This window comes from Phacochoerus africanus, chromosome 13 (genome assembly GCF_016906955.1).
Source record: "Phacochoerus africanus isolate WHEZ1 chromosome 13, ROS_Pafr_v1, whole genome shotgun sequence".
NCBI classification, from domain to species: domain Eukaryota; kingdom Metazoa; phylum Chordata; class Mammalia; order Artiodactyla; family Suidae; genus Phacochoerus; species Phacochoerus africanus.
In genome coordinates this window covers 78,286,730-78,308,486 of record NC_062556.1, presented here as the reverse complement: position 1 = coordinate 78,308,486, position 21,757 = coordinate 78,286,730, and the positions used below count along the sequence as shown (strand labels likewise).

The 21,757-nt window shown below is 52.5% G+C and overlaps 1 protein-coding gene across 5 annotated transcripts in view; it reads left to right on the top strand.

Moving 5' to 3' along the window:
- The first annotated feature begins 5 nt into the window (after positions 1-5).
- DCUN1D2 (defective in cullin neddylation 1 domain containing 2) overlaps positions 6-21,757 on the top strand; it is a 24,780-nt gene continuing 3,028 nt past the window's right edge. The window contains exons 1-5 of one of the 5 annotated variants that reach the window (XM_047755759.1): positions 6-172; positions 1,110-1,245; positions 5,739-6,136; positions 7,920-8,088; positions 15,921-16,051. In XM_047755759.1, the coding sequence (XP_047611715.1) occupies positions 5,962-6,136; positions 7,920-8,088; positions 15,921-16,051 (475 nt within the window). In that variant the 5' untranslated portion in view covers positions 6-172; positions 1,110-1,245; positions 5,739-5,961. Of the gene's footprint in view, positions 173-299; positions 1,246-2,267; positions 2,809-5,738; positions 6,137-7,919; positions 8,089-15,920; positions 16,052-21,757 lie in introns of those variants that run through there. The other 4 variants (XM_047755758.1, XM_047755757.1, XM_047755762.1 and 1 more) reach the window with 4 other exon arrangements.

Below are 21,757 nucleotides of genomic sequence, written 5' to 3'. Positions count from 1 at the left end.
GGCCCCCGGGCGGAGCAGGGCACGCCGGGAGTTGGAGTCCTGCGGGCCTGACCTGCAGCTGCCTCCCCAGGCAGGTGTCTCGAGAGCCGAGGACCGGGACGGCGCGGCTAGACCAGGGCGCCTGCGCAGTTGGCCGGGGCCAGCGAGAAGCTGGGGCGCCCAGGGGAGAATGGTAGGCGGCACGTGCCATCGCCTTCCGCTCGGCTCCTCCTGGGCACCCGGGGGTCGGGTAGGGCGGGTGGGGGTTGGCCAAGGTCGGGGGTGGCGGCGGGACCTAGGCTGGGGAAGGTCAGGGGCTGGGAGGCGGGAGCCAGGGGCTCTGGAAAGACCTGACCGGGAGGCTGCGGGAGAGTCGGGGTCCGGGTCGGCGCGAAGGCCTCGGGCGCGGTGGGGACGCCGGTGGCGGGAGGCACGCAGGTGGGACCTGGCCGGTGACCCAGGGGCAGCGTTGCTGACTGAGGAGGTGGAGGCACTGAGCGGGCCGGGGGGCTCTGGTCGGTGCGCCTTCGGAAGCGTGAGCAGCCAGGTGACCGAGGAGGGAGGGACGTTGGGGGCACACCAGCATCCCGCCGAGGTCAGGCGGCAGGACTGCGCCTTTGAGCCTGGCCAGTAGTCCAGAGTGGACGTCAGGGTCGAGAACGGGCGCTGTGGAAGGCTTTTGAGAGGGAGCAGTGCGTGCGAAGCGATCACCTTTTGTCGGGAGGACAGATGGGTCTGAGTGGGTCAGGATCCCATGTGAGGGAGACCAGCTGGGAGGCTGTGGGAATAGCCTGGGCCGGAGGAGGTGAGGACTTGGACGGAGACCATCTGTAGGAATAAGAGGGAGGGGAGGCGAGAAGGGCGAGGCCTTGCACAGAGCTGGTCAGAAAGGGAGGAGGAGCAGAGAAAGGCGTGTCGTCCGGGCTTGGACGTGCGAGCAGATGACGACGTGCGTGACCAAAGCAGAACCTGTCCAAGGCCGGCCGGTTGTGCAGGAAGAAGATGCGGGAGCAGGGGAGATGCAGGAGTCAGCGACGGATCTGGGGCTCGCAGAAAAGTGTTAGGAAATGTACAGCGACTTCGAAGTGTCGTGGAAACGAGGCCGTGGATGGGTTTGGGCGTCCTTTCAGTGAACCCGGCGCTTGCTGTGTATAATAAGATGCTGAGCTCCGTGCTGAGTAAGACAGACGTGTGCCTGGCGTTGATGAAGCTGGTGACCTGGCAGGAAGGACAGGCACGGAACACACAACCACTTTTTTGCAGTTGGTAAGTGCCAGGGAGGGACACTGGTTTCAGGGACTCCTGTAGTGCAGAGGGCACAACGTCGTGTCTGATGCCCAGGTGTGAAGGCTTAGCCGCAGAAACACGGTGGGAGTTGAACTCTCTAGAATGTTTGGGTGGGAGGGCAGCCTGGTGGAAAGGCAGGCTAGGTGCTGCATCCAGGCATCAAGATGGCCTGGCCAAGTCCGGAGAACCAGGGAAAAGGGACCGAGCAGGAGACTGTGGAGGGAACTGGGACCAGCCCTTTGGCTGCGCCTCAAGGTGGCACCCTTCGAGGGCCGGGAAGGAAGGGCAGTCTTTGTCCGAATGGGAGTGGAGGCCAGGAGAGGGTTTCAAGCAGGAGGCAGATGCTCCAGGAGGACTGTCGGGAGCGGAGTGGCGGTGTGAGGACAGCGCTTCCGGGTGGGAAGAGAGCCAGGAAGGGGCTGGAGAAAAGTTGGTCAGGGAGCCAGGAGGACCGGAGGAGGTGGTCCCCAGAACCGGGGGCGGGCAGCCCTCCGTCGCCCGCAGACAGCACTCGCCAGCAGGTAAGGGGAAGGGGCTGGCTGGGCAGGAGCCTGACTCGCTGGAGAGGCTGGAAAGCCGAGAGAGTGAAAGGGGACACCTGGGTCTAACTCCATGCACCCGCGGCCTGCTGTACCCGAGGCGGTCAAGGTGGCCAAGTGGCTGCCGTTAACCAAGTGCGGCTGCCTGGCAGCCTCTTGCACGTTGGCCCTGGGAGGAGATTTGGCTGCACCTGGTGTCTCTGGAAGGTCGTTTTAAGGGTAACTTATTTTCTATTTATTTATTGATTTGTATTTATTTTTTTGGTCTTTTTAGGGCCACACCCGTGGCATGTGGAAGTTCTCAGACTAGGGGTCAAATCAGAGCTGCAGCTGCCAGCCTACGCCACAGCCACAGCAATGCCAGACCTGAGCCACGTCTGTGACTGACACCACAGCTCATAGCAGCCCTGGATCTTTAACCCACTGAGCAGGGCCAGAGACGGAGCCCGCATCCTCATGGATACTGGTCAGATTCATTTCCGCTGAGCCGCAAGGGGAACACCACTTATCTTCAACTTAGATATGGTCCTTGGCAACTTGGATGACTCAGTCACCTGGCCCCGTGTTCCTCTGGGATTTGTCCTGGAGGTTCCCGGGGTGCCATGCTGACCTCTTCCGAGGTGAGACCCACGCACTGCAGAGATGAGCATTTCAGAGTGCACGTCGGTGCTGCTCGGGACACGCGTGGTGGGGCTGCCACCGCCCCTGTCTGGCTCCAGGACGTCTCCATCCCTAAGGGAAGCCCCTCCCCGGCGCCCCTCCCCGACCACCTGTGTCCGTCTCTGTGGCCTTGCCCGTGCTGGACGTTGGACGTCCGTGGAGTCTCGGAGTGTGTGACCTGTTATTCAGCGTGTTTCTGAGGCCCGCCCGTGTCACAGCGTGTCAGCACGTCACCCCTCGTTGTGCTGGACTTGACTGCAGGTGTACACCAAGTGTCGTCTTAGGAGCCGGACAGAACGTGAAATCCAGCACTGACAGCGGGTTCCCGGGTGAAGCTTCCTGGGTTGGTCCTCACTGTGCACCGTCTTGGGCTGGACCGTCTGTCGCTGTCGGAAGGTTTCCGTAGGAGGTCTTGGCTTTGCCTGCCTCCCTTGGGGAAGCCCTCCAGCATCCTCGAGAGGGTGGCTTCATTTGTCAGTTTGCTGTCAGAGCGTAGGGGGTAGGCCCTCACTTAGCAACAGTTAATTTTACACGGAGTAGGACCTTGAATTCAGGTTTTTCTCAAAGGCTCACGTTCAGGAACTAACGTAGGGAATACACGTTCTCTGTGTGTCCTTGGGAAGCAGGTCAGGACTGCAGGGCAGGGGGTGCAGCCCGCCTACCTCAGAGCAGCTGTGTCTGCACCCCCTCCCTGCCCTGGAATGGGGGTGGGGACCAGAGCACCCATCTCGCCAGCGTCCTTAGCCCAGTTCCGCCTCCTCCAGCCTCTGAGAAGCCAAGATGGCCTTAGAAGGTTTGTGAGAACCTGCACTTCCACACCAAACCACGTACCCATGTGCGTACCACCTGTGTTTTCCTGGCGAGAAGAGCCGTGACTTTCATCAGGTTCCAAGAGGGAACTTAGGGCCCAGTCCTTGTTCAAAGTAGGCAAAACGACCGTCCCCGCATTACCCTCCACAGCAGCTTCCAAGCTTTTAGATCCCAGGCCCCATACACCTTAGGACATTACTGGGATTGTAGCTATCGATATTTACTGTATGTGAAACTCAAATGGAAAGTTTAAAAACATTTGTATGTTTAAAAGTAACAACAGGGAGTTCCCGCTGTGGCTCAGTGGTAGCGAACCCAGCTAGCATCCATAAGGATTTGGCTTCGATCCCTGGCCTCGCTCAATCAGTTAAAGGATCCAGCATTGCCGTGAGCCGTGGTGCAGGTCGCAGACACGGCTCGAATCTGGTGTTGCTGTGGCCGTGGTGTAGGCCGGCCGCTATGGCTCTAATTCAACCCCTAGCCTGGGAACCTCCATATGTCGTGGGTGTGGCCCTAAGAAGCAAAAATAAAGATAAAAGTAATAATAATAAACTCGTTACACGTGCACGTAACATTTACAAACATCTTTAATAGAAGTTTCTCCTGTCTTCTGTGCTCCAATCAGGTGGGCCCTGGAGCCTCCACTGTGCACCTGTGAGGTGAGCAAAGTAACAGCCAGAGTCATTCCCAAGATAGTTTTGTGATGGAGGGTGCCTTGGGGTCCCCAGGCCACACCTGGGGAGCAGACTGTGTGGGCTGCATTAGCTCACTCCTGGCTCAGTTGTGTTCTGCTCTGTGTTGGCATTTTGGTGAGGAGTCGGTCTGGTACAAAGGGGAACATCTCATGTCGCCACTCTCAGGTTTCGTGGCCAGGAGAAGCAGGCCACCTGTGGCCACTGTTGCACTTTTTTTTTTTTTTTTACTTTTTAGCACCGCTCCCGCAGCATATGGAGGTTCTCAGGCTAGGGGTCGAATCAGAGCTGCTTCTTCCAAGGCTACATCACAGCCACAGCAACGCAGGATCTGAGCCACCTCTGCGACCTACACCACAGCTCATGGCAACACTGGAGCCTTAACCCACTGAGCGAGGCCAGGGATTGAACCCACATCCTCGTAGGGGTTCCTCACGTTTCCTAGTTGGGTTCATTAACCACTGAGCCACGAAGGGAACTCCCCACTGGTGCGTTTTTAAATCTTATGAAAGCAGATGTCCCAAATACTATTTTCTTCTTTGCTTTGGCATCTGGGAAGCTTGGAGCCTAATTTTCAGCTCACTTTCAGCTCTTATATATGATGTGGACGTCTGTATCTTATATCGGGTTTTCATTCTTTTTTTTTTTTTTTCCTCGGTCTTTTTCGAGCCGCGCACATAGTGTATGGAGGTTCCCAGGCTAGGGGTCCATTCAGAGCTGCAGCTGCCAGCCTGCACCACAGCCACAGCCACACCGGATCCTTAATCCGGGGATCGAGGCCAGAGATGGAAGCCTTGTCCTCCTGGATCCCAGTCAGATTGGTTTCCGCTGAGCCACGGCAGGAATTCCTCTGGCTGGCTTTCCTTTTTTCCTCTCATTTTTTTCATCTGCATCTTGTTTACCAATCACATATTTCTATAAGTTATAGTTTACTCTGTGTGCGTCTATAAACTGCCTCATCTTTTTAAAAACATAAGCCGTTTACGTGAGGCTTTTCCCTTTATCATGTTACTGTAATGCAGCATCTTTATAAAGTAGTAGCACCCAGGAGATTATAGCATCTGTTGCAACTTATAGAAATGAGTGAATCACTTTCATTTCTGGTGTCGTCTTTGTCAGGTTCCCTTAGAGAAATAAGACCTTAACCATCCATATCTGGAGCCATCCCGAGGCGATGCTCTTTCGTTATATACTATATATAATCAGGGGCTTGGCAGTGTTGTTGTTTATCGCCTGCCCGCGGCCTCGGCCCAGTTTTGCACTTTATTTCTGTCTTGTGTCCACCGTGTTATTAGTATCATCTTCATTTAATCAGAACAGACCTTTCGTGCCCGCTCTCGGATGCTTCTATAAATTACTTTTCACATCAGTCTTTGTTACATGTATTTGTTTTCATCAGTGTTGTTATGCTAATTTTAATCTGAGGAAAACGGAAAATATAATGGTGTTTCCAAATTGTGAAGCCCTCCTCATGGTCCTTGGGGCCCGAGAGTAATTGAAACCAAGGAGGACCCATGGCTGGGCTGTGGGGACACAGTCAGGCCTTGGGTCACACACGCAGCCTCATTTCCTCAGAGATACATGTGTGTTATAAGACGGATTTTACCGAGACTTAGGGAAAAAGAACCTACTTCATGCAAAGTGAACTGGATAGGGACCAAAATACAATAGAAATAGAAGATACCTTTATAAAGTACAGAGTCTTACAGTTTTGGGGAGACTGGACTTTGCATATATGTCACCACATAGATGCTGTCGTTTGAATTTTCAGAAGCCCGTGCAGTCCTTTTAACTGGCGAAGATCAAGGCTTTATCTTCCTGTAAAGCTGAAGCAGAGTTGAGTCACCAACAAGAACAAATCAAGTCCGATTACAACGCAGGCAGAGCTAGAGGGCTGAGACAGACCTCCTCGCGGGCCTCGCTGTCTTCCCCGCTTCCCTTGCTTCCCAAAGCGTAAGCTTAAATCATCTCAGAAGGACAAGGTCTGCCAGTTCATGGCATTTACTCGGGCTGGCAAGAGGACTGCCATCTGCTGCTTAGCACAGAACGAGTGGAGACTAGACGTGGCCACAGGCAGCTTCTTCCAGAAGCCAGGCTCGTTTCACCAGGAATCCATGAGAAGCTCCATGGACAGGAGGGAGCTGGAGCAGCTGTATAACAGGTACAGAGGTAAGGGGCGCCATGCGTGTTGGGGCGTTTCGGAGGCCGGGGCAGCGGCCTGTGGCCTGCCCATCCTGCTGATGCTCAGCTGCTCAGCTCGGTTGTTTAAATGACCGTGGCTGCTCATCGCTGTAGACTCGGGGGTAGGGGGTCTGAACCCTGATGGGCAGTGAGTCCTCCTGCCCGCACCTGTGCCAGGCAGAGGCTAATGCACCCGCGGTCAGCTGAGGGTGGCCACTACCTGCAGGCTTGGTGTCCAGGCCGCGTTGCCACACCCGTTAGTACACTTTTTCCCCAGCACATCCACTGAGGCAGGAAAACCTGGTGAGAAGGCCGTTTAAGAACTGTCCCAAGTCGGGAGTTCCTCTGTGGCTCAGTGGTAATGCACCTGACTAATAATCATGAGGCCAGGTTCGATCCCTGGCCTCGCTCAGTGGGTCAAGGATCCAGCGTTGGTGTAGGCCGGCAGATGCAGCTCTGATTCAACCCCTAGCCTGGAAACTTCCATATGCCGCGTGTGTGGCCCTAAAAAGACAAAAGAAAAAGGGATGGTCCCAAGTCATGAGAATAATTCTGCCACGAGGGTCGAGTCATCCTTCTCCCGACGCTTGAGCCCGCACCAACTCCAGTTGTATCAGCTTCTGGAAGCGCTCTTGGCAGAGAAACCTTTGTGTCGTCTGTTGGGGACAGTTGTTATTTTTATTGAAGTCGGCACTTAGACTAGAGCTTTTCCTGTCAAAATACAGTCATGCTGCAAAAATAAGTCTGTGTGGTGAGTCTCTGCGGACGCAGATGGCTCAGCTGGCTTCGGCTTTGCATCAGGTGTCAGGTCTCCACGTGACGCGACAGCGGCAGCCTCTCAGGAGCTGCTTCACCTTTTCTTTCTCGCAGTTTCTAAGGTTAATATTCCCACAATTTATTATCTCAAACAGAATAACTCCCTTAGTTTTACATTCTTATTATTTTCATTTTATACTTTTGCAAATACTGTGTATACTTAATCTATTTAGATCCGAAAAATCAATTGAAAGTTGCATTTTTTTTTAAGAAAAAAAAATCTTGGTTCAGAAACATGTTCTGTGATTTAAAAAATAGACTCGTGGAGTTTCTGTCATGGCTCAGTGGTTAACAAGTCCAACTAGGAACCCTGAGGTTTCAGGTTTGATCTCTGGCCTCGCTCAGTGGGTTGAGGATCCGTGAGCTGTGGTGTAGGTTGCAGATGTGGCTCGGATCCTGCATTGCTGTGGCTGTGGTGTAGGCCGGTGGCTGAACCCCGATTGGGCCCCTAGCCTGGGAACCTCTGTGTGCCACGAGAGTGGCCCTAGAAAAGACAAAAAAAAAAAAGACTCAGAGTTTTTCCAAAAATGAGCATTGTTTTCTTTTTCTTTTCTCCTTTTTCGTCTTCTTCTTCTTTTTTTTTTTTTTTTTTTTAGGGCCCCACTCGCAGCATGTAGAGGTTCCCAGGCTGGGGTTGCATCGGAGCTGTAGCCACGGGCCTACACCACAGTCACAGCAACGAGGGATCGGAACTGCATCTGCAGCCTACCCCACAGTTCATGGCAACCCACTGAGCAAGGCCAGGGATCACACCTGCATCCTCATGGATGCTGGTCAGATTTGTTAACTGCTGAGCCAGTTATTATTCCTTGCTGCTTCTTTCCTGTATGGTAGAAAACTGCAGTGCTTTGACATGTTTGAAACGTACTTGCTAGAACCGTGCAGCGGGGGTGTGATTCTTCCCACCTGTTGTAGTAGTACTTTTAATTTCTTTTTTCCTCAATTTGAACCATAGATCCACAAGATGAAAATAAAATTGGAATTGATGGGATTCAACGGTTTTGTGATGACTTAAGCCTAGACCCTGCCAGTATCAGCGTTTTGCTTATAGCATGGAAATTCAGGGCTGCGACTCAGTGTGAATTTAGCAAGAAGGAATTTGTAGATGGCATGACAGAGCTTGGGTAAGTAAATTGGTCTCTGTGTACACTTTTTCTGAAAGGAAGCTACTTCCAACAGTAATTATTTTTCAGCAACCTGGAAACTTCAGATCAGTTTATGCTCTTGGTGTGTCTTACAAATGTCTCCTTCATTTGCGCATCAAGCCCTTGGTTTCCTTTTAAATTCCGGTTAGTTCCATTCAGTGTTTTTATTCAGATTAATCCTTTTGTAGCGTTTTCTCCCTTTGAATTGTTTTCCTTCCAGTTTTGAACTGACAGTAAACCTCCAGGTGGTTTATGTCTTTGTTTCCAGCCACTCAGTTCATCTCATGAGACTGTCTGCTAAATGTGTGATTCAGCGTGCGGCCAGGTTAGACATTAATAAAACGTCACTTGGTGTTTTGCTTGTAACACTGCGAGGTTGGGTTAAAGGGTTCTTGAACACCCGAGACGCTTCTCGCTCGTGGGGTGAGTCAGAGGGTCAATGAGAACGCGCGGCGTCAGCGTCTGCTCAGCGTGAGGCTCGTGGAGCCTCTCGCCAGGTGCCGTAGAGGCCCGCTTGCTGACCGGCCGGACTCTGGTATCTCAGCGTTGACAGCTTAGATGCGCTTATTTTTAGCTGCTGAAGGAGCCTGAAAGCCTTAGGTAAACATGTTCTTAAGCCGTGCGGACAGCACTCAACGAGTCTCCCGAGACGACTGACGCTGTGAGGCCTTATTTCTCCCCTCTTGGCGCGTTGCTGACGGTGGTACCGAACCACCAGACGGCAGATGTGTCATTGTTCCCGCAGCGTAACAGCGTGTTTGTGTGTGTTCTTTGCACCTCGGAAAGCACGGATGACTTCGCAGTAGTTTTAGAAGGGAAAACACCCTCTTAAAGAAGCATTTGAGGCATTCCCTGGTGGCGCAGCAAGTCACTGCAGTGGCTCAGATCCCTGCTGCGGCACAGGTTCGATCCCTGGGCCAGGAACCTCCCCGTGCTGCGGGTGCAGCCAAACAAAAAGCGGGGTTCCACTGGCATCACTCTGCACGTTGTCCCACCTCTGACGATGCCCCACGGGGGAGGTTTAGGGAATAAGAGCCTCCCGTAGAGATGCCAGCCGGCACTTCTTAGACGCTGTCCGGAACTATGCTGTACAAGCAAAGTGTTTACATTTCGATGACCCTGTTAAGTGTCATAACTTTAAGAGTGTGATTTAAAGCTTTTGAGTGTCAGTCCTTCCAAAACGTCGTAGACACTCGCGCGTGCTCCCCCATGGCGCGTGCAGAGCGCAGTTTACGGCGACGAGGCGACGGCGGGTGGGGATGGCTCTCTGCTCACGCCAGTGGGAGGTGAGGGCCTCGTGCGGACACGGACCACGAGAACTGTGAGCGGTTCGCAGACTGCGGTGAGGAGACGCGCTCGTGCTCGGGGATGCGAAGGGCTGTTTGCCTCTAGTCCAAATAGCACTAAGCTCTAGAAACTGCTTCGGCTTCTGTGTCTTCTCTGCTAGGATTTCTTCACCCTTTTCCCTGGCTCTTAAGTCTTTTTTTTTTTTTTTTAGGGCCCTGCCCGCAGCATATGGCCAGGCTAGGGGTCAAATCAGAGGTGGAGCTGCCGGCCTGCACCACAGCCACAGCCACACAGGACCCAAGGCACATCTGTGACCTTCTCCACAGCTCACAGCAGCACCAGATCCTTAACCCACGGAGCGAGGTCAGGATCAAACCCGCATCCCCGTGGATACTAGCCTGCTTCGTTAACCGCTGAGCCATGACGGGAACTCCTGGCTCTTAACTCTCGACTGTGTCAGAAAACCTGCCTTTAACAGTTAATTCTACATCCTTTCGTTGGGGGCTTCCTAGGTGAACTGAATAAAACGTATGAGATACTCTGATGTCTTTTTAAAAACAAAGAATTGTGCATGCGGATCTTCTAGCCGATTCCATGGGTCTTTTTATCTGTCTTTAACCGGATGCCACATATTCAGAATTGTTGTGGCCTCGTAAGTCCGGAAATGAATTCGTCTGGTCCTCTTACTTTGTTCAACTATTGCAAGATTGTTAGTCCATTTTGATTATTTCAATGGGGTAAAGAAGAATCTTTTCAACCTACGATGCTGCAACAACTGGGCGAACGTGAAAACCGAACGTCAGTATCTACTTCATACCATATACAGAAATTAATTTGGGGAGTTCCCCTGTGGTGCAGCAGAAACAAATCCGACTAGTAACCATGAGGTTGAGGGTTCAGTCCCTGGCCTCGCTCTGGCGTTGCCGTGAGCTGTGGTGTAGGTCTCAGATGCGGCTCAGATCCTGCGTTGCTGTGGCTGTGGTGTAGGCCAGCAGCTGTAGCTCTGATTCAACCCCTAGCCTGGGAACCTTCATATGCCATGGATGTGGCCCTAAAAAGCAAAAAGCAAAACAAAACAAAACCCACTAGCCATAAAGGAAAAAAAGTTGATAAACTGGACTTCATACAAGTTGCAAACGTCTGCTTATGAAGACGTACTGTTGGGAGGGGCTAAATTAGGAGGGTGGAGTTAACACACACACACACACACACACACACACACACATACACACACACTGTACATAAAATAGACACAACCAACAGGGCCTGCTGGACAGCAGAGGGACCTGCGCTCCATATTTCCTAGTAACCCACAAGGGAAAAGAATCTGGAAAAGAATACATGGATATATTCTGAATCACTGTGCTGTGTATCTGTAAGTAACACAACATTGTAAATCAACTGTACTTCAATAAAAATAGTAATAATAAAATAAATAAATAAGAGATACTGTTAAGAAAATGAAAAAGATAAAGCAGTGGGGAGTTCCTGTTGTGGCTCAGGGGGTTAAGAACCTGACTAGTATTCATGAGGATACAGGTTCGATCCCTGGTCTCACTCCGTGGGTTAAGGATGTGGTGTTGCTGTGAGCTGTGGTATAGGTTGCAGACGCGGCTCAGATCTGGCATTGCTGTGGCTGTGATGGAGGCCAGCAGCTGTAGCTTTCATTCCACCCCTAGCCTGGGAACTTCTATATGCTGCAGGTGCAGCACTGAAAAAAAAAAAAGAAAGATAAAGCAGTGGGAGAAAATATTCTTCTCTCTGTGTAATAATCACTAGGTAGGAGAATTATAATTTATCTGCAATTTCTAAATAATAGAGCAAGAAATAAAATAATTTTAAAATTCAAAAGAATCCAAGAAAAAAAAAACACACAGGAAAATTAGCTTATGACAGAAGAGATAGCAGGCACATAGTAGAATGGAGGCTGGAAGTCTCCATCTGTCGGCATTTATGTGATTACTTAAATGTAAGTGGACTAAATGTTAGATGGAGTTTTAAAAATCAACTACCCTGCATATTGTTTGCAACATATACAACTAGGCCATGGGGGCCCCAATCCATCTGAAGGACAGAAGATGACGTATTATGCAGACATTAACCAAAAAAAAGGCTGATGTGGCTGTTAATGTTAAAATAAGCTTTGAAGCAAAAAGCGATTGTAGAGCTAGTGAAGGACATTTGTGAATGGTAGCAGGCTTGTTCCACCAGGGGGCAGTAGTTTGTTCAAAGCAGAAGTTAACGCTGTAAAGAGAAGGATACAAGAGTCCCTGGTTAAGGATCTCGCATTGTCAGTGCTGTGGCTTGTGTTGCTCCAGTGGGTCAGGTTTGATCCCTGGCCCAGGAACTTCCACGTGCCACAGGTGCGGCCAAAAGAAAGAAAAGAAAGATACAAATGTACGAGCAAAGGAGTTCCCATTGTGGCACAGCAGAAACGAATCCGACTAAGAACCCTGGGGTTGCAGGTTTGATCCCTGGCCTCGCTCAGTGGGTTAAGGATCCGGCGTTGCCATGACCTGTGGTGTAGGTCACAGACACGGCTCGGATCTGGTGTTGCTGTGGCTGTGGTGGAGGCCGGCAGCTGTAGCTCTGATTTGACCCCTAGCCTGGGAACGTCCACATGCCGCAGGTGCAGCCCTAAAAAGCAATAAAAACAAAAAGATGAAGAAAAAATGTACAAGCAAAGCGGGGACTTCTCACATACATGTTATAGGTGTGTGACGGAGTAAGTGGGTGAAAGTAAGGAAACACAAGGCTGGGACGGCCCGCGAAGGGCGGAGGGCAGATTTAGAACATTGCACTTGATGTTGAAGAATGCGTGGTTTTTTCAGAAAAGACACACAGCACATTCATAATATTGACCCTCAACTGGGCAGCAGAGTAAGTTGCAGCAAATTTCAAAGGATTGAGGTGATGCAGAGCATGTTTTCTGACCACAGTGTAGTTAAAGATAGGACAAAAGATAACTGGGTACGTTGAAACGTGTGCGGATGTTGTTCCTTTGAACAAGCGGGGTCTGGCATTGCTGCATCTGTGGCATAAGTCACAGTTGTGGCTCAGATTCGATTCCTGGCCTGAGAACTTCATATGCTGCGGGTGTGGCCATGAGCTAGAGGAAGGGTAGGGGAATAATACCAATTTTACACAGCCTCTTCCGAGAACAGTACAGGAAGAAACTCTCCCCTGCATATTTTGGTGCCCCGCACAACCTAGATAGTAGGACCTGGAGAAGGACATTCTGAGATGGAAAGTGGAGACCGCGCTCCGTCGTAAGAACCACAAGGTATACATGAGGAACCTAAGATGCAAAAATCCTAAACAAGTTTTTAGCAAGATAAACTGAGCCCCCAAAACAAATCAACCAAAAAACCAGGATAATTTTTCACGGCAGAGTTCGTTGTAGTCCAGGAATGCAAGGTTTGTTTAAAATTACAAAGCTGGGAGTTCCCGTCGTGGCACAGTGGTTAACGAATCCGACTAGGAACCATGAGGTTGCGGGTTCGGTCCCTGCCCTTGCTCAGTGGGTTAACGATCCAGCGTTGCCTTGAGCTGTGGTGTAGGTTGCAGACGCGGCTCGGATCCTGTGTTGCTGTGGCTCTGGCGTAGGCCGGTGGCTACAGCTCTGATTCAACCCCTAGCCTGGGAACCTCCATATGCCACGGGGAGCGGCCCAAGAAATAGCAACAACAACAACAAAAGACAAAAAAAAAAGAAATAAAATTACAAAGCTGATCAATGGAATTCAGCACAGTCACAGCAGAAAGGAGAGGGCATGGGTATTACCTCAATGCATAACATGGGTTTGATATTCGATTCCATTCATGATTTTTTTTTAAATCACAGCAAATTAAGAATAAAGGGAACAGCCCTAAATCTGACACCTCTCTCCTCTCAGGTGCAAAGCAAACCTTATATTTAGTGGAACAGGAATGCCCCCTTGGAGTCAGCATGGAACAGGAGGTCTTAGCTGGTCCAAGATGCAGATAAAATATTAGAACCCACAGTTAGTTCAGCCGAGACGGCAAACAAGGACCTTGGCATTTCAGAGCACTGAATGCAACCGCAGCCAAGCAGAGTGAACTTGAAAGTGCAGGTTGTTTCAGCAACGTGAGAAAAATGCAACACCCAGGACGAGTCTGGAGAAGTGTGTGCCACCTGCCTGTAGGAGGTGACAGAGTAAGGGGAGGAGCTCTCCTGCTTCTGGCGGGAGCACTCGTTGTCTTGTCCCTGAGCTTGTCTCCAAATTTAATGTGATCTCAGTCAAAACTCCAATAAGTGGTAGATTGAGGTATTGTGCAGAGTTTAAAGGTATATGAACATGCACAATTAAGAACAGCTAACAGAGTTCCTGTCTTGGTGCAGAGGATATGAATCGGACTAGGAACCATGAGGTTGCAGGTTCAATCCGTGGCCTTGCTCAGTGGGTTGAGGATCCAGCATTGCCATGAACTGTGGTGTAGGTTGCAGACACGGCTCAGATCCCAAATTGCTGTGGCTGTGGCCTAGGCCAGCAGCTGCAGCTCCAATTAGACCCCTAGCCTGGGAACCTCCATATGCTGCAGGTGTGGCCCTAAAAAGCAAAAAAAAAAAAAAAAAAGAGAGACTAGCTAACTGGAGCTCCCACTGTGATGCAATGGGATTGGTGGCATCTTGGAAGTACTGGGATGTGGGTTCCATCCCTGGCCAGGGACGGTGGGTTAAGGATCTGGCAATGCCACAGCTTCAGTGTAGGTCGAGACTGCAGCTCAGATCTGATACCTGGCCTGGGAACTCTGTATGCCACAGGGCAGCCAAAAATGAAAAAAAAAAAAAAAAAAAAGCTAACAATTATTAAAGAAGAGCAAAGTGGAAAGATTTGCTCCACAAGATAATTGGGACGTTTCAGGCTGCGGTAACTAAGACCGCGTGGTATCGGGGCCAGAGCGGATCATTAGACCAGTGGAGCGGAATGGAGAGCCAGGAAACAAACCTGCCTCCACAGGAACGGTCGCTGCGCGGCCAAGGTAGCCCTGAGTGGAGAAAGGACAGCCTTTCCGTCAGTGTGCCTGCGAGAATTGTCTCATCAAGCAGCAAACAATTCTGCCTGACGGCCCCCACACCGCAGATGGTTCGAGTGGCTCGTAGATCTCAGTGTGAAAGGCTCAAGGTGGAAACCCTTCGAAAATGACGGGGTGAGAGTGACTTCCCGGCCACGCAGCGGAGAGAGGTGTGAAACGCCCAGACGGGAGGATGTGCTTGGCTGAAAGCGAGACCTCTGGTCCGGAGGTGAGGGGGAGGCTGTCCACACGGTAGGTGAGTGTGGACACACTCAGCTGGCAAGGCCTTGGTCCCGGATGGGAGAGAATTCCTGCAAAGCCGCAAGAAAAGAGAACCTAATGGAAAGTGGGCAAGAGGCCGGAACGAGCCCTTCCCAAAAGACGATGCCCACGCGGGCAGGTGCTTGGCCTCATTCTGGGGGTGCAGATGAAAGGACGGGAGTGGCACCTCTCCACTCACTGTCCTGGGACAGCTCTGCTGGATGGCTAGTGACACGAAGTCAGGGTGAGGCATGCGTCTGCCAAGACACAGGCATAGAAGCCTCTTAATGGTCCTCTTTGTCACCTGAAGACCAGAAACAGCCAAGGATATTTACCAGCCTTAGCATGTAGACGGTATAAGATATAAACGAATAGAATTATGCCTCATGATAACGGACATGAGCCAACCAGAGCCCCCTCAGCAGCACGAAGGAACCTCACGCGCCCAATGTGGGCACAGAAAGCAGGTGCAAAGTGATACCCACCTTGCGTTCCCATCTGTAAACTTGGAAGCAGGGATCCCTAACAAACCCACCCTGCCAAGAGCACTGGCCGGGCGACGGAGGCATGAGGAGCCTCGGCTGGCCGCAGAGGGGGGGCAGCGACAGGGACGTCCTGAGCTCCAGCCCCTGCGGGTCTCCCCGCCCCCACTCTTGGGTGCGTGGGTCAGTGAAGTGAGGCTTTCCCTCCCTTCCTTGCTGTGCAGTCCAAATAAAAAACGAGGTTTATGTTTGGCTAGTCTGGATTTCCACTTTAATGAGGGCCTCTAAACATTCCTGAAGGTGATTGCCATTTTGGAGGAAAACCCATCTTGAAAGCAGTGGAGTCCTGTTTTCTTTGCTGGGTATTTAAGCCCGAGCTGTTGGGATGCAGGTCCCTCGGTGCAGTGGCATAGGTGCCGTAGGACGGCTCTGCCAGTCCCTGAGGGCACCACATCTCCGGGCTGCAGGGCCAGCTGTGTCTGTGTTCCAGCTCAGACACGGGATGGCTTTTCCTTTCACGACGCCTTTGTTAGGAGAGAACTCACACACCGCACAGGCCAGAGGTGTTGGTGTGTTCACAGAGCTGTGGCCGTCACCACAAGCAGTTTTAGCCATTTCCAGTCCCTTTAGCCAGAGAAGGGACACACGAGACCTCCAGGTGCACGGGGGCTGCGGGGGGCTGCCTGGGGCTGGGAGGCCCGTGCCCCCACCCCACCCACGCAGCAAAGCTCTTCTCTTGCTACAGGTGTGATAGCACGGAGCAGCTGAAAGCGCTTCTGCCCAGGCTGGAGCAGGAGCTTAAGGACACGGTGAAGTTCAAGGACCTTTACCAGTTCACCTTCTCCTTTGCCAAGAGCCCCGGGCAAAAGGGACTAGGTGAGTCTAAACCCCAGGTGTGAGAGACATTTTGATGAGATGGTGAGTACATGTGACCAGCAGGAAGGCTGTTGTCCCTCTTTTGGTGTCTTTTCCTCCGAGTGGGGGGGGGCCACGCCCTCAAACGCTTCAGCCAGTAGTCACTCTCAGCTTTGGGGTCAAGTATATAATTTCCAGTGTAAGTTCGTTTGCAGATGCTCCACATTCTTCCCACTGATGTGTGGTTGGTAACAGGTTAGAGAAGCCGCAGGTGATACAGGTGATGGGGGCGTGGGTTAGGCCAGGTGTCCTTAACCCTGTCCCCGTCTAGAGAGTTCAAGTTAACTTACCTGAAGCCAGTGCTGAGGTGTATGGGATTACACTGCAGTACTTCTTTCAGAGGTGTACGATTTTACCAAAACATAGCTTGTGTGGTACATAAGGAGAATCTTTCTTTTTGTCTTTTGTCTTTTTAGGGCCGCACCCACGGCATATGGAGGTTCCCAGGCTAGGGGTCCAATCAGAGCTGCAACTGCCGGCCTCCACCACAGCCACAGCAACGCGAGATCCGAGCCGTGTCTGCGACCTACACCACAGCTCACGGCAGCACCAGATCCTTGACCCGCTGATCGAGGCCAGGGATCGAACCGGCAACCTCATGGTTTCTAGTTGGATTCGCTTCTACTGCGCCAAGACGGGAACTCCCCATAAGGAGAATTTTTAACTTAAATTTTCAGTCGGAGTTCTTGGTCTGAGGGTGTAGAGTCTGTGTATCTTCATTAGTTTCCCCCAAGGACTGTATAGTTTTATTTACCTCTTTGGAAACATCATCCGTATCCATCAGCGTTTTGCTGCCTCGTGTAACAGACCTATGTTTAGCTCAGTAAAATCTCGGACAAGTTTGGAGAAGGGAATTATGTGGTCTTTTAAATAGGGCTTAAACAGGTCTATCAGAGTGTGTGTTTTGAAGACGAGTCCGCGGAGTAAAAGCGCTGTTGGAAGGTGCCCAGATTAGGTGCGGGGGACCCCGAAAGCACTTGGGAGCCCAGAGGAGGCGTGGCTTCAGGTCGCTGCTGTGGCCGCGTTGGCCGGCGAGCGTCCAGGGTTCGTTCTTACCACCTCCTCCCATGTCCCTCGTCCCTCGTCCTGGCCGCAGGTCAAGAGGTCAGCGAGGGGTCAGGCACCTGCTCCCCAGGAGGTTGTTTGGGGACTGGCGTGGATGTGGTCCTGTGGCCCCGGGCGCAGTGGGGCGTCACTGCCGGCATCTCTCCCCGCGTTCAGGGTGACTCCTGGTCCCTTGGCTTTCTGGTGCTTGTTCTTTGGAGCGTCCTATAAGGAAAGACCTTCCTCTCCTGGTGCTCAGTCCCCAGAGGCGCAGCTCCTTCGGAAGAGGCAGGACGGAGGCTCGCCTCGGGCTTCATTGTAGCAGCTGACAGGTAATGGGCTGTCGCCGGCAGCTTAGGGTCCGTGCTCATTGTTCATGTCACTGTGGTGTCCTGGGTGCAGGCAGAGGTCGAGGGCAGTCCGTCCCAGTCCCGACCCTTTGAGGCTCATGGTGTCCCATCTGCAGCCGGAGCCTCTGCCGCTGGTCCTTTGCACTCGGCCAGGCGTGCGGCGGCTTTCTCTCCATCTGTGGGTCTCCTGCCCTGGACCTGGGCCCTGCCGTCTGCCACGAAGCCTGGGCTCCTTGGGCGGGGAATGTTACTTCCAGGCAGTACTCGATTTCTCCTTGCTGGTGCTTCTCGTTCCAGGTCAGGGAGACGGGACGATTTTCCCCTTTCAGGGCACATGGAGATTCCCAGGCTCGGGCTCAAAGCGGAGCTGCAGCTGAGGCCGATGCCACAGCCACAGCGATGCCGGATCCTCAACCTGCGGAGCAAGCCAGGGATTGAACCTCCATTCTCACAGACACTGTGTCGGGTTCTTAACCTGCTGAGCCACAGCGGGAACTCCAGGATGTTTTTTTGACTTAAGCTTCTCTGTGTTATTCTGCTGTCCTTCCTTCTGCCACCAGCACAAACACTGAGACGTTCTCCCCCTTTAAAAAGGGAGCACCGCCAGCTCTCTCCCTTCGCCCCCGGCGGCCAGGTGTGCAGTCAGGCAGGTCGCCCAGCGTCCGGGGCGAGTGGCCGCAGCAGTCGAGGGCGCTTCTCCCAGACACGGAGCCTTTGCTCGTCTCTCCTTGAACGTCCGTCCGCACTGCCCACGCCCTCCCGTCCCGTTGGCTGTTGCTGAGTCGCCTGAGGATGAGCCGATCTTCGCCCCCCGGGGCCGCCCTGGCCCTGGCCCCGCAGCACCATTTTCCTTCCGCTTGAGGCCCAGGGCCCTCGGCCTGTGTCTGCGCGCCGGCCCCTCGGGCTCAGCAGCAGCGGGTGTTCTGGGCTCTTTAGACAAGTCCTTTCTAACCTCTGTGTTTCAGGAAAAATATCCTTGGGTTGTATTTGTAGCCTTTATCCTGTTCCTTTCACTGAGTTTCCTTCCCGAGTCTCCTGTTACTCGGCCCGTGCGTGGTTCCCGCGTTCAGCAGCGGTCACCTTCTTGGCCACCCCATCTCCTCTGCCCACCCCCCACGGCGGCCCATCCCCTCCCGTCTCTCCCACTTCGTTTGGGGTTTGCCGTCTTGTGGCTTTATCAGTTTTTATGTAAAGATGCAGAGAAATTTTAAGCTGCGCTGCCTCTTCGAGCTCTTTTTCAGGCCCTTCCTGATGCCTCGGAGTGTTGAGTTCTCATCGAACAGTGCTCTAAGAACAGACGGGAGGCGCTGAGGTGTGTGGCTGCTTGTTCTCAACCCATCCCGTCAGGGTCCTTGGCGTTTTTTCCCCGAGATTTTCCTTTCTTTTATCTTTTTTTAAAAAATGATTTTAACTGGCTTTAGGTGTGCAGCTCCGTGGCACGAAGTACGTTCACCAGCGCCGTCCCGCCGTCCGTCCCCCCGTCCCCGCCGTCCCCGCCGTCCCCACTGTCCCCGCCGTCCCGCCGTCTGTCTTGAGAAGGTGTTCTTCTTGAGGACCGTCCCCTTCCCCCCTCCACCCAGCCCTTGACTCCCGCCATCTAGTCTCTTGTCTGGGAATTTGACTCCCCAAGGTGCCGACTCACTGGACGCGCCCAGATGTGTCCTCTTGTGCATCCCGTTCAGCAGTGTCCTCAGCTTCCTCCTCGCTGTCGCTGTGCAGCTCTTCTCTCTCTGGAGCTGAGGCCCCCCGCGTGGCTGGGGCGCAGCTCGCCCCTCGGTCGGCGGTCGGTGGGCCCTTGGGCCACCTCCGCCTGTGCCTCCCGGAGTCCTGCTGCCCTGAGCACGGTGGGCGCCCCCGCGCGAGCCCCTCTCAGCTCTTTCTTAGACCCCAGAAATGGGATTGCTGGGTGGGAGGGGCCTGTTTGATTTTGGGGACCCGCCATCCTGCTCCCCACAGTGACTGCCCCGCCCTCCCACCAACAGGGTACAAGGCTGCAGCTTCTTCAAACCCTCGTGCGTGCTCGTTGTTTCCTCGTCTTGTTTCTGTTTAATGTGTGACAGCCATCCTGATAGCCCAAGACTGCTCTTTTAGGAGCTGATTTTTTTTCACTTTTGGAACGAAAACCCTTGGTTTTTATCTTCTCTGCTCCACTCCATTCCTGTCTAAGGAGCTGAGACCAAATAGTCATTAAAAATTAAAGCTTGTTTTATTTTGGACCTTGATTAACCAAAATCTATTATCAGTGTTCTCCAGAAACTATTACCAGGAGTTCCCATCATGGCTCAGTGGTAATGAACCCGACTAGTGTCCATGAGAACACAGGTTTGAGTCCTGGCCTCGCTCAGAGAGTTAAGGATCCAGCGTTGCCGTGAGCTGTGGTGTAGGTCACAGACGCAGCTCAGATCTGGCCTTGCTGTGGCTGTGGTGTAGGCTGGCAGTTGTAGCTCCAATTCGATCCCTAGCCTGTGAATCTCTTGTATGCCACAGATGCAGCCCTAGAGAGCAAAAATAATAAAAGAAAAGAAAAGAAAAGAAACTATTACCAGTCTCCTCAGAACAGTAAACAAGCAGACGGCAGAGGGAGGTTGGTTTGGCTCAGCCTCGGGGCCAGAGGAGGGCGAGACGGGAGGTGGCAGGACCAGGCCGTCTTCAGGTGGCAGGACGGGGCCACCTCTCAGGTGCTTCTTCCTGCCGGCGACACGATTTCTTCCTCTTCTGCCTTTTTAAAAAACCTTTTTCCATTATCTGACTCTCCCTAAGTAATGTTCACCTGAGGAAGAGATAAGCTTTCCATTCTTTTCTAAAATCTGGCTGATTCAGGTCTGAGTGTAATTATCACTGCGCTTCAAAGGGCAGGTGCAGGTGCTACTTTACCTTTGAGCAGTTTAATTCTTAGAGCTTCATTTTTCAAAGTGATCATTAGTCTGATCCAAATTTAAAATGACAGCCATCATTTATTCTTTCCTGTTGTTCAGTGGTTACGAGGAAAAGGCGCCCCGAAATGTCCGTGGGTGATTGTGCAGTTTTCTTTCTGAGGGCTGCGTGACGCTAATGCCATCAGTATAATTTAGGATATTTAAGCTTCTGTTGAAATATTTGTATTTATTAATATTTTGCAGCCTGTGTGATTCCTCCCTTTTAATGTTGAAAAGAAAATGTTTTAAAAAGGGTTAGCATTGCACAGAACTTTCTTTTTTTTGCTTTCAAGGGCCACACCCGCAGCATATGGAGGTTCCCAGGCTAGGGGTCCAATGGGAGCCATAGCTGCTGGCCTACACCACGGTCATAGCAACGCAGGATCCAAGCCACTTCTTCAACCTACACCACAGCTCACGGCAACACCGAATCCTTAACCTACTGAGCGAGGCCAGGGATCGAACCCGCCACCTCATGGTTCCTAGTTGGATTCGTTTGCATTACGCCACGACAGGAACTCCACATTGAACTTTCGAGTGTAGCGTTGTTTTTTTTTTGTTTTTGGTCTTTGCTATTTCTTTGGGCCGCTCCCGCGGCATATGGAGATTCCCAGGCTAGGGGTCGAATCAGAGCTGTAGCCACTGGCCTACGCCAGAGCCACAGCCACGCGGGATCCGAGCCGCGTCTGCAACCTACAGCACAGCTCACGGCAACGCCAGATCGTTAACCCACTGAGCAAGGGCAGGGACCGAACCCGCCACCTCATGGTTCCTAGTCGGATTCGTTAACCACTGCACCACGACGGGAACTCCTGTAGCGTTGTTTTTAAAGAGTCTTTATCTCATAAGGTCACCTGCCCCAGGTGGGACACGTTAAAGACCCATTTCAAAGCTGTGACTTGTCCTCGGCCCCTGAAAAGCAGGCTCTGCAGACAGCAGGTTGTGGCAGCAGGGGCTTGGCCGGAGCAGGTGCTCAGGCCACCTAGGCCCCTGCTGTGGGTAGTAGTTGCTGTCACAGCGAACCTCAGACTTGGTTCTTTCAAGCCACAGTCCTGGCTTTATGGCTCGAGGTCCCGTGTGTCAGGCGCGGGCCGCTCTGCCCGGGCGCTTCTGTTCCCGGCTGTCAGCTCAGACACTCAGCTGCGTGACCGGGTGGCTGGACGAGGGGGAACGCCGGCCACTGCTGCTGCTCTTCCACGTGGCCCCGGGGCGTCCTCGCAGGGTGGCCTCGCGGGAAGGGCTGGAGGGGCAGGCGGCGGGAGCCATGTGTCTGTCACCTGAGGCCCAGCGCGGGCAGCCCTGCAGCCACACGCTCACTCGAGCCTTTGCACTGGACACGTGTTTTCATCTCAAGGTAG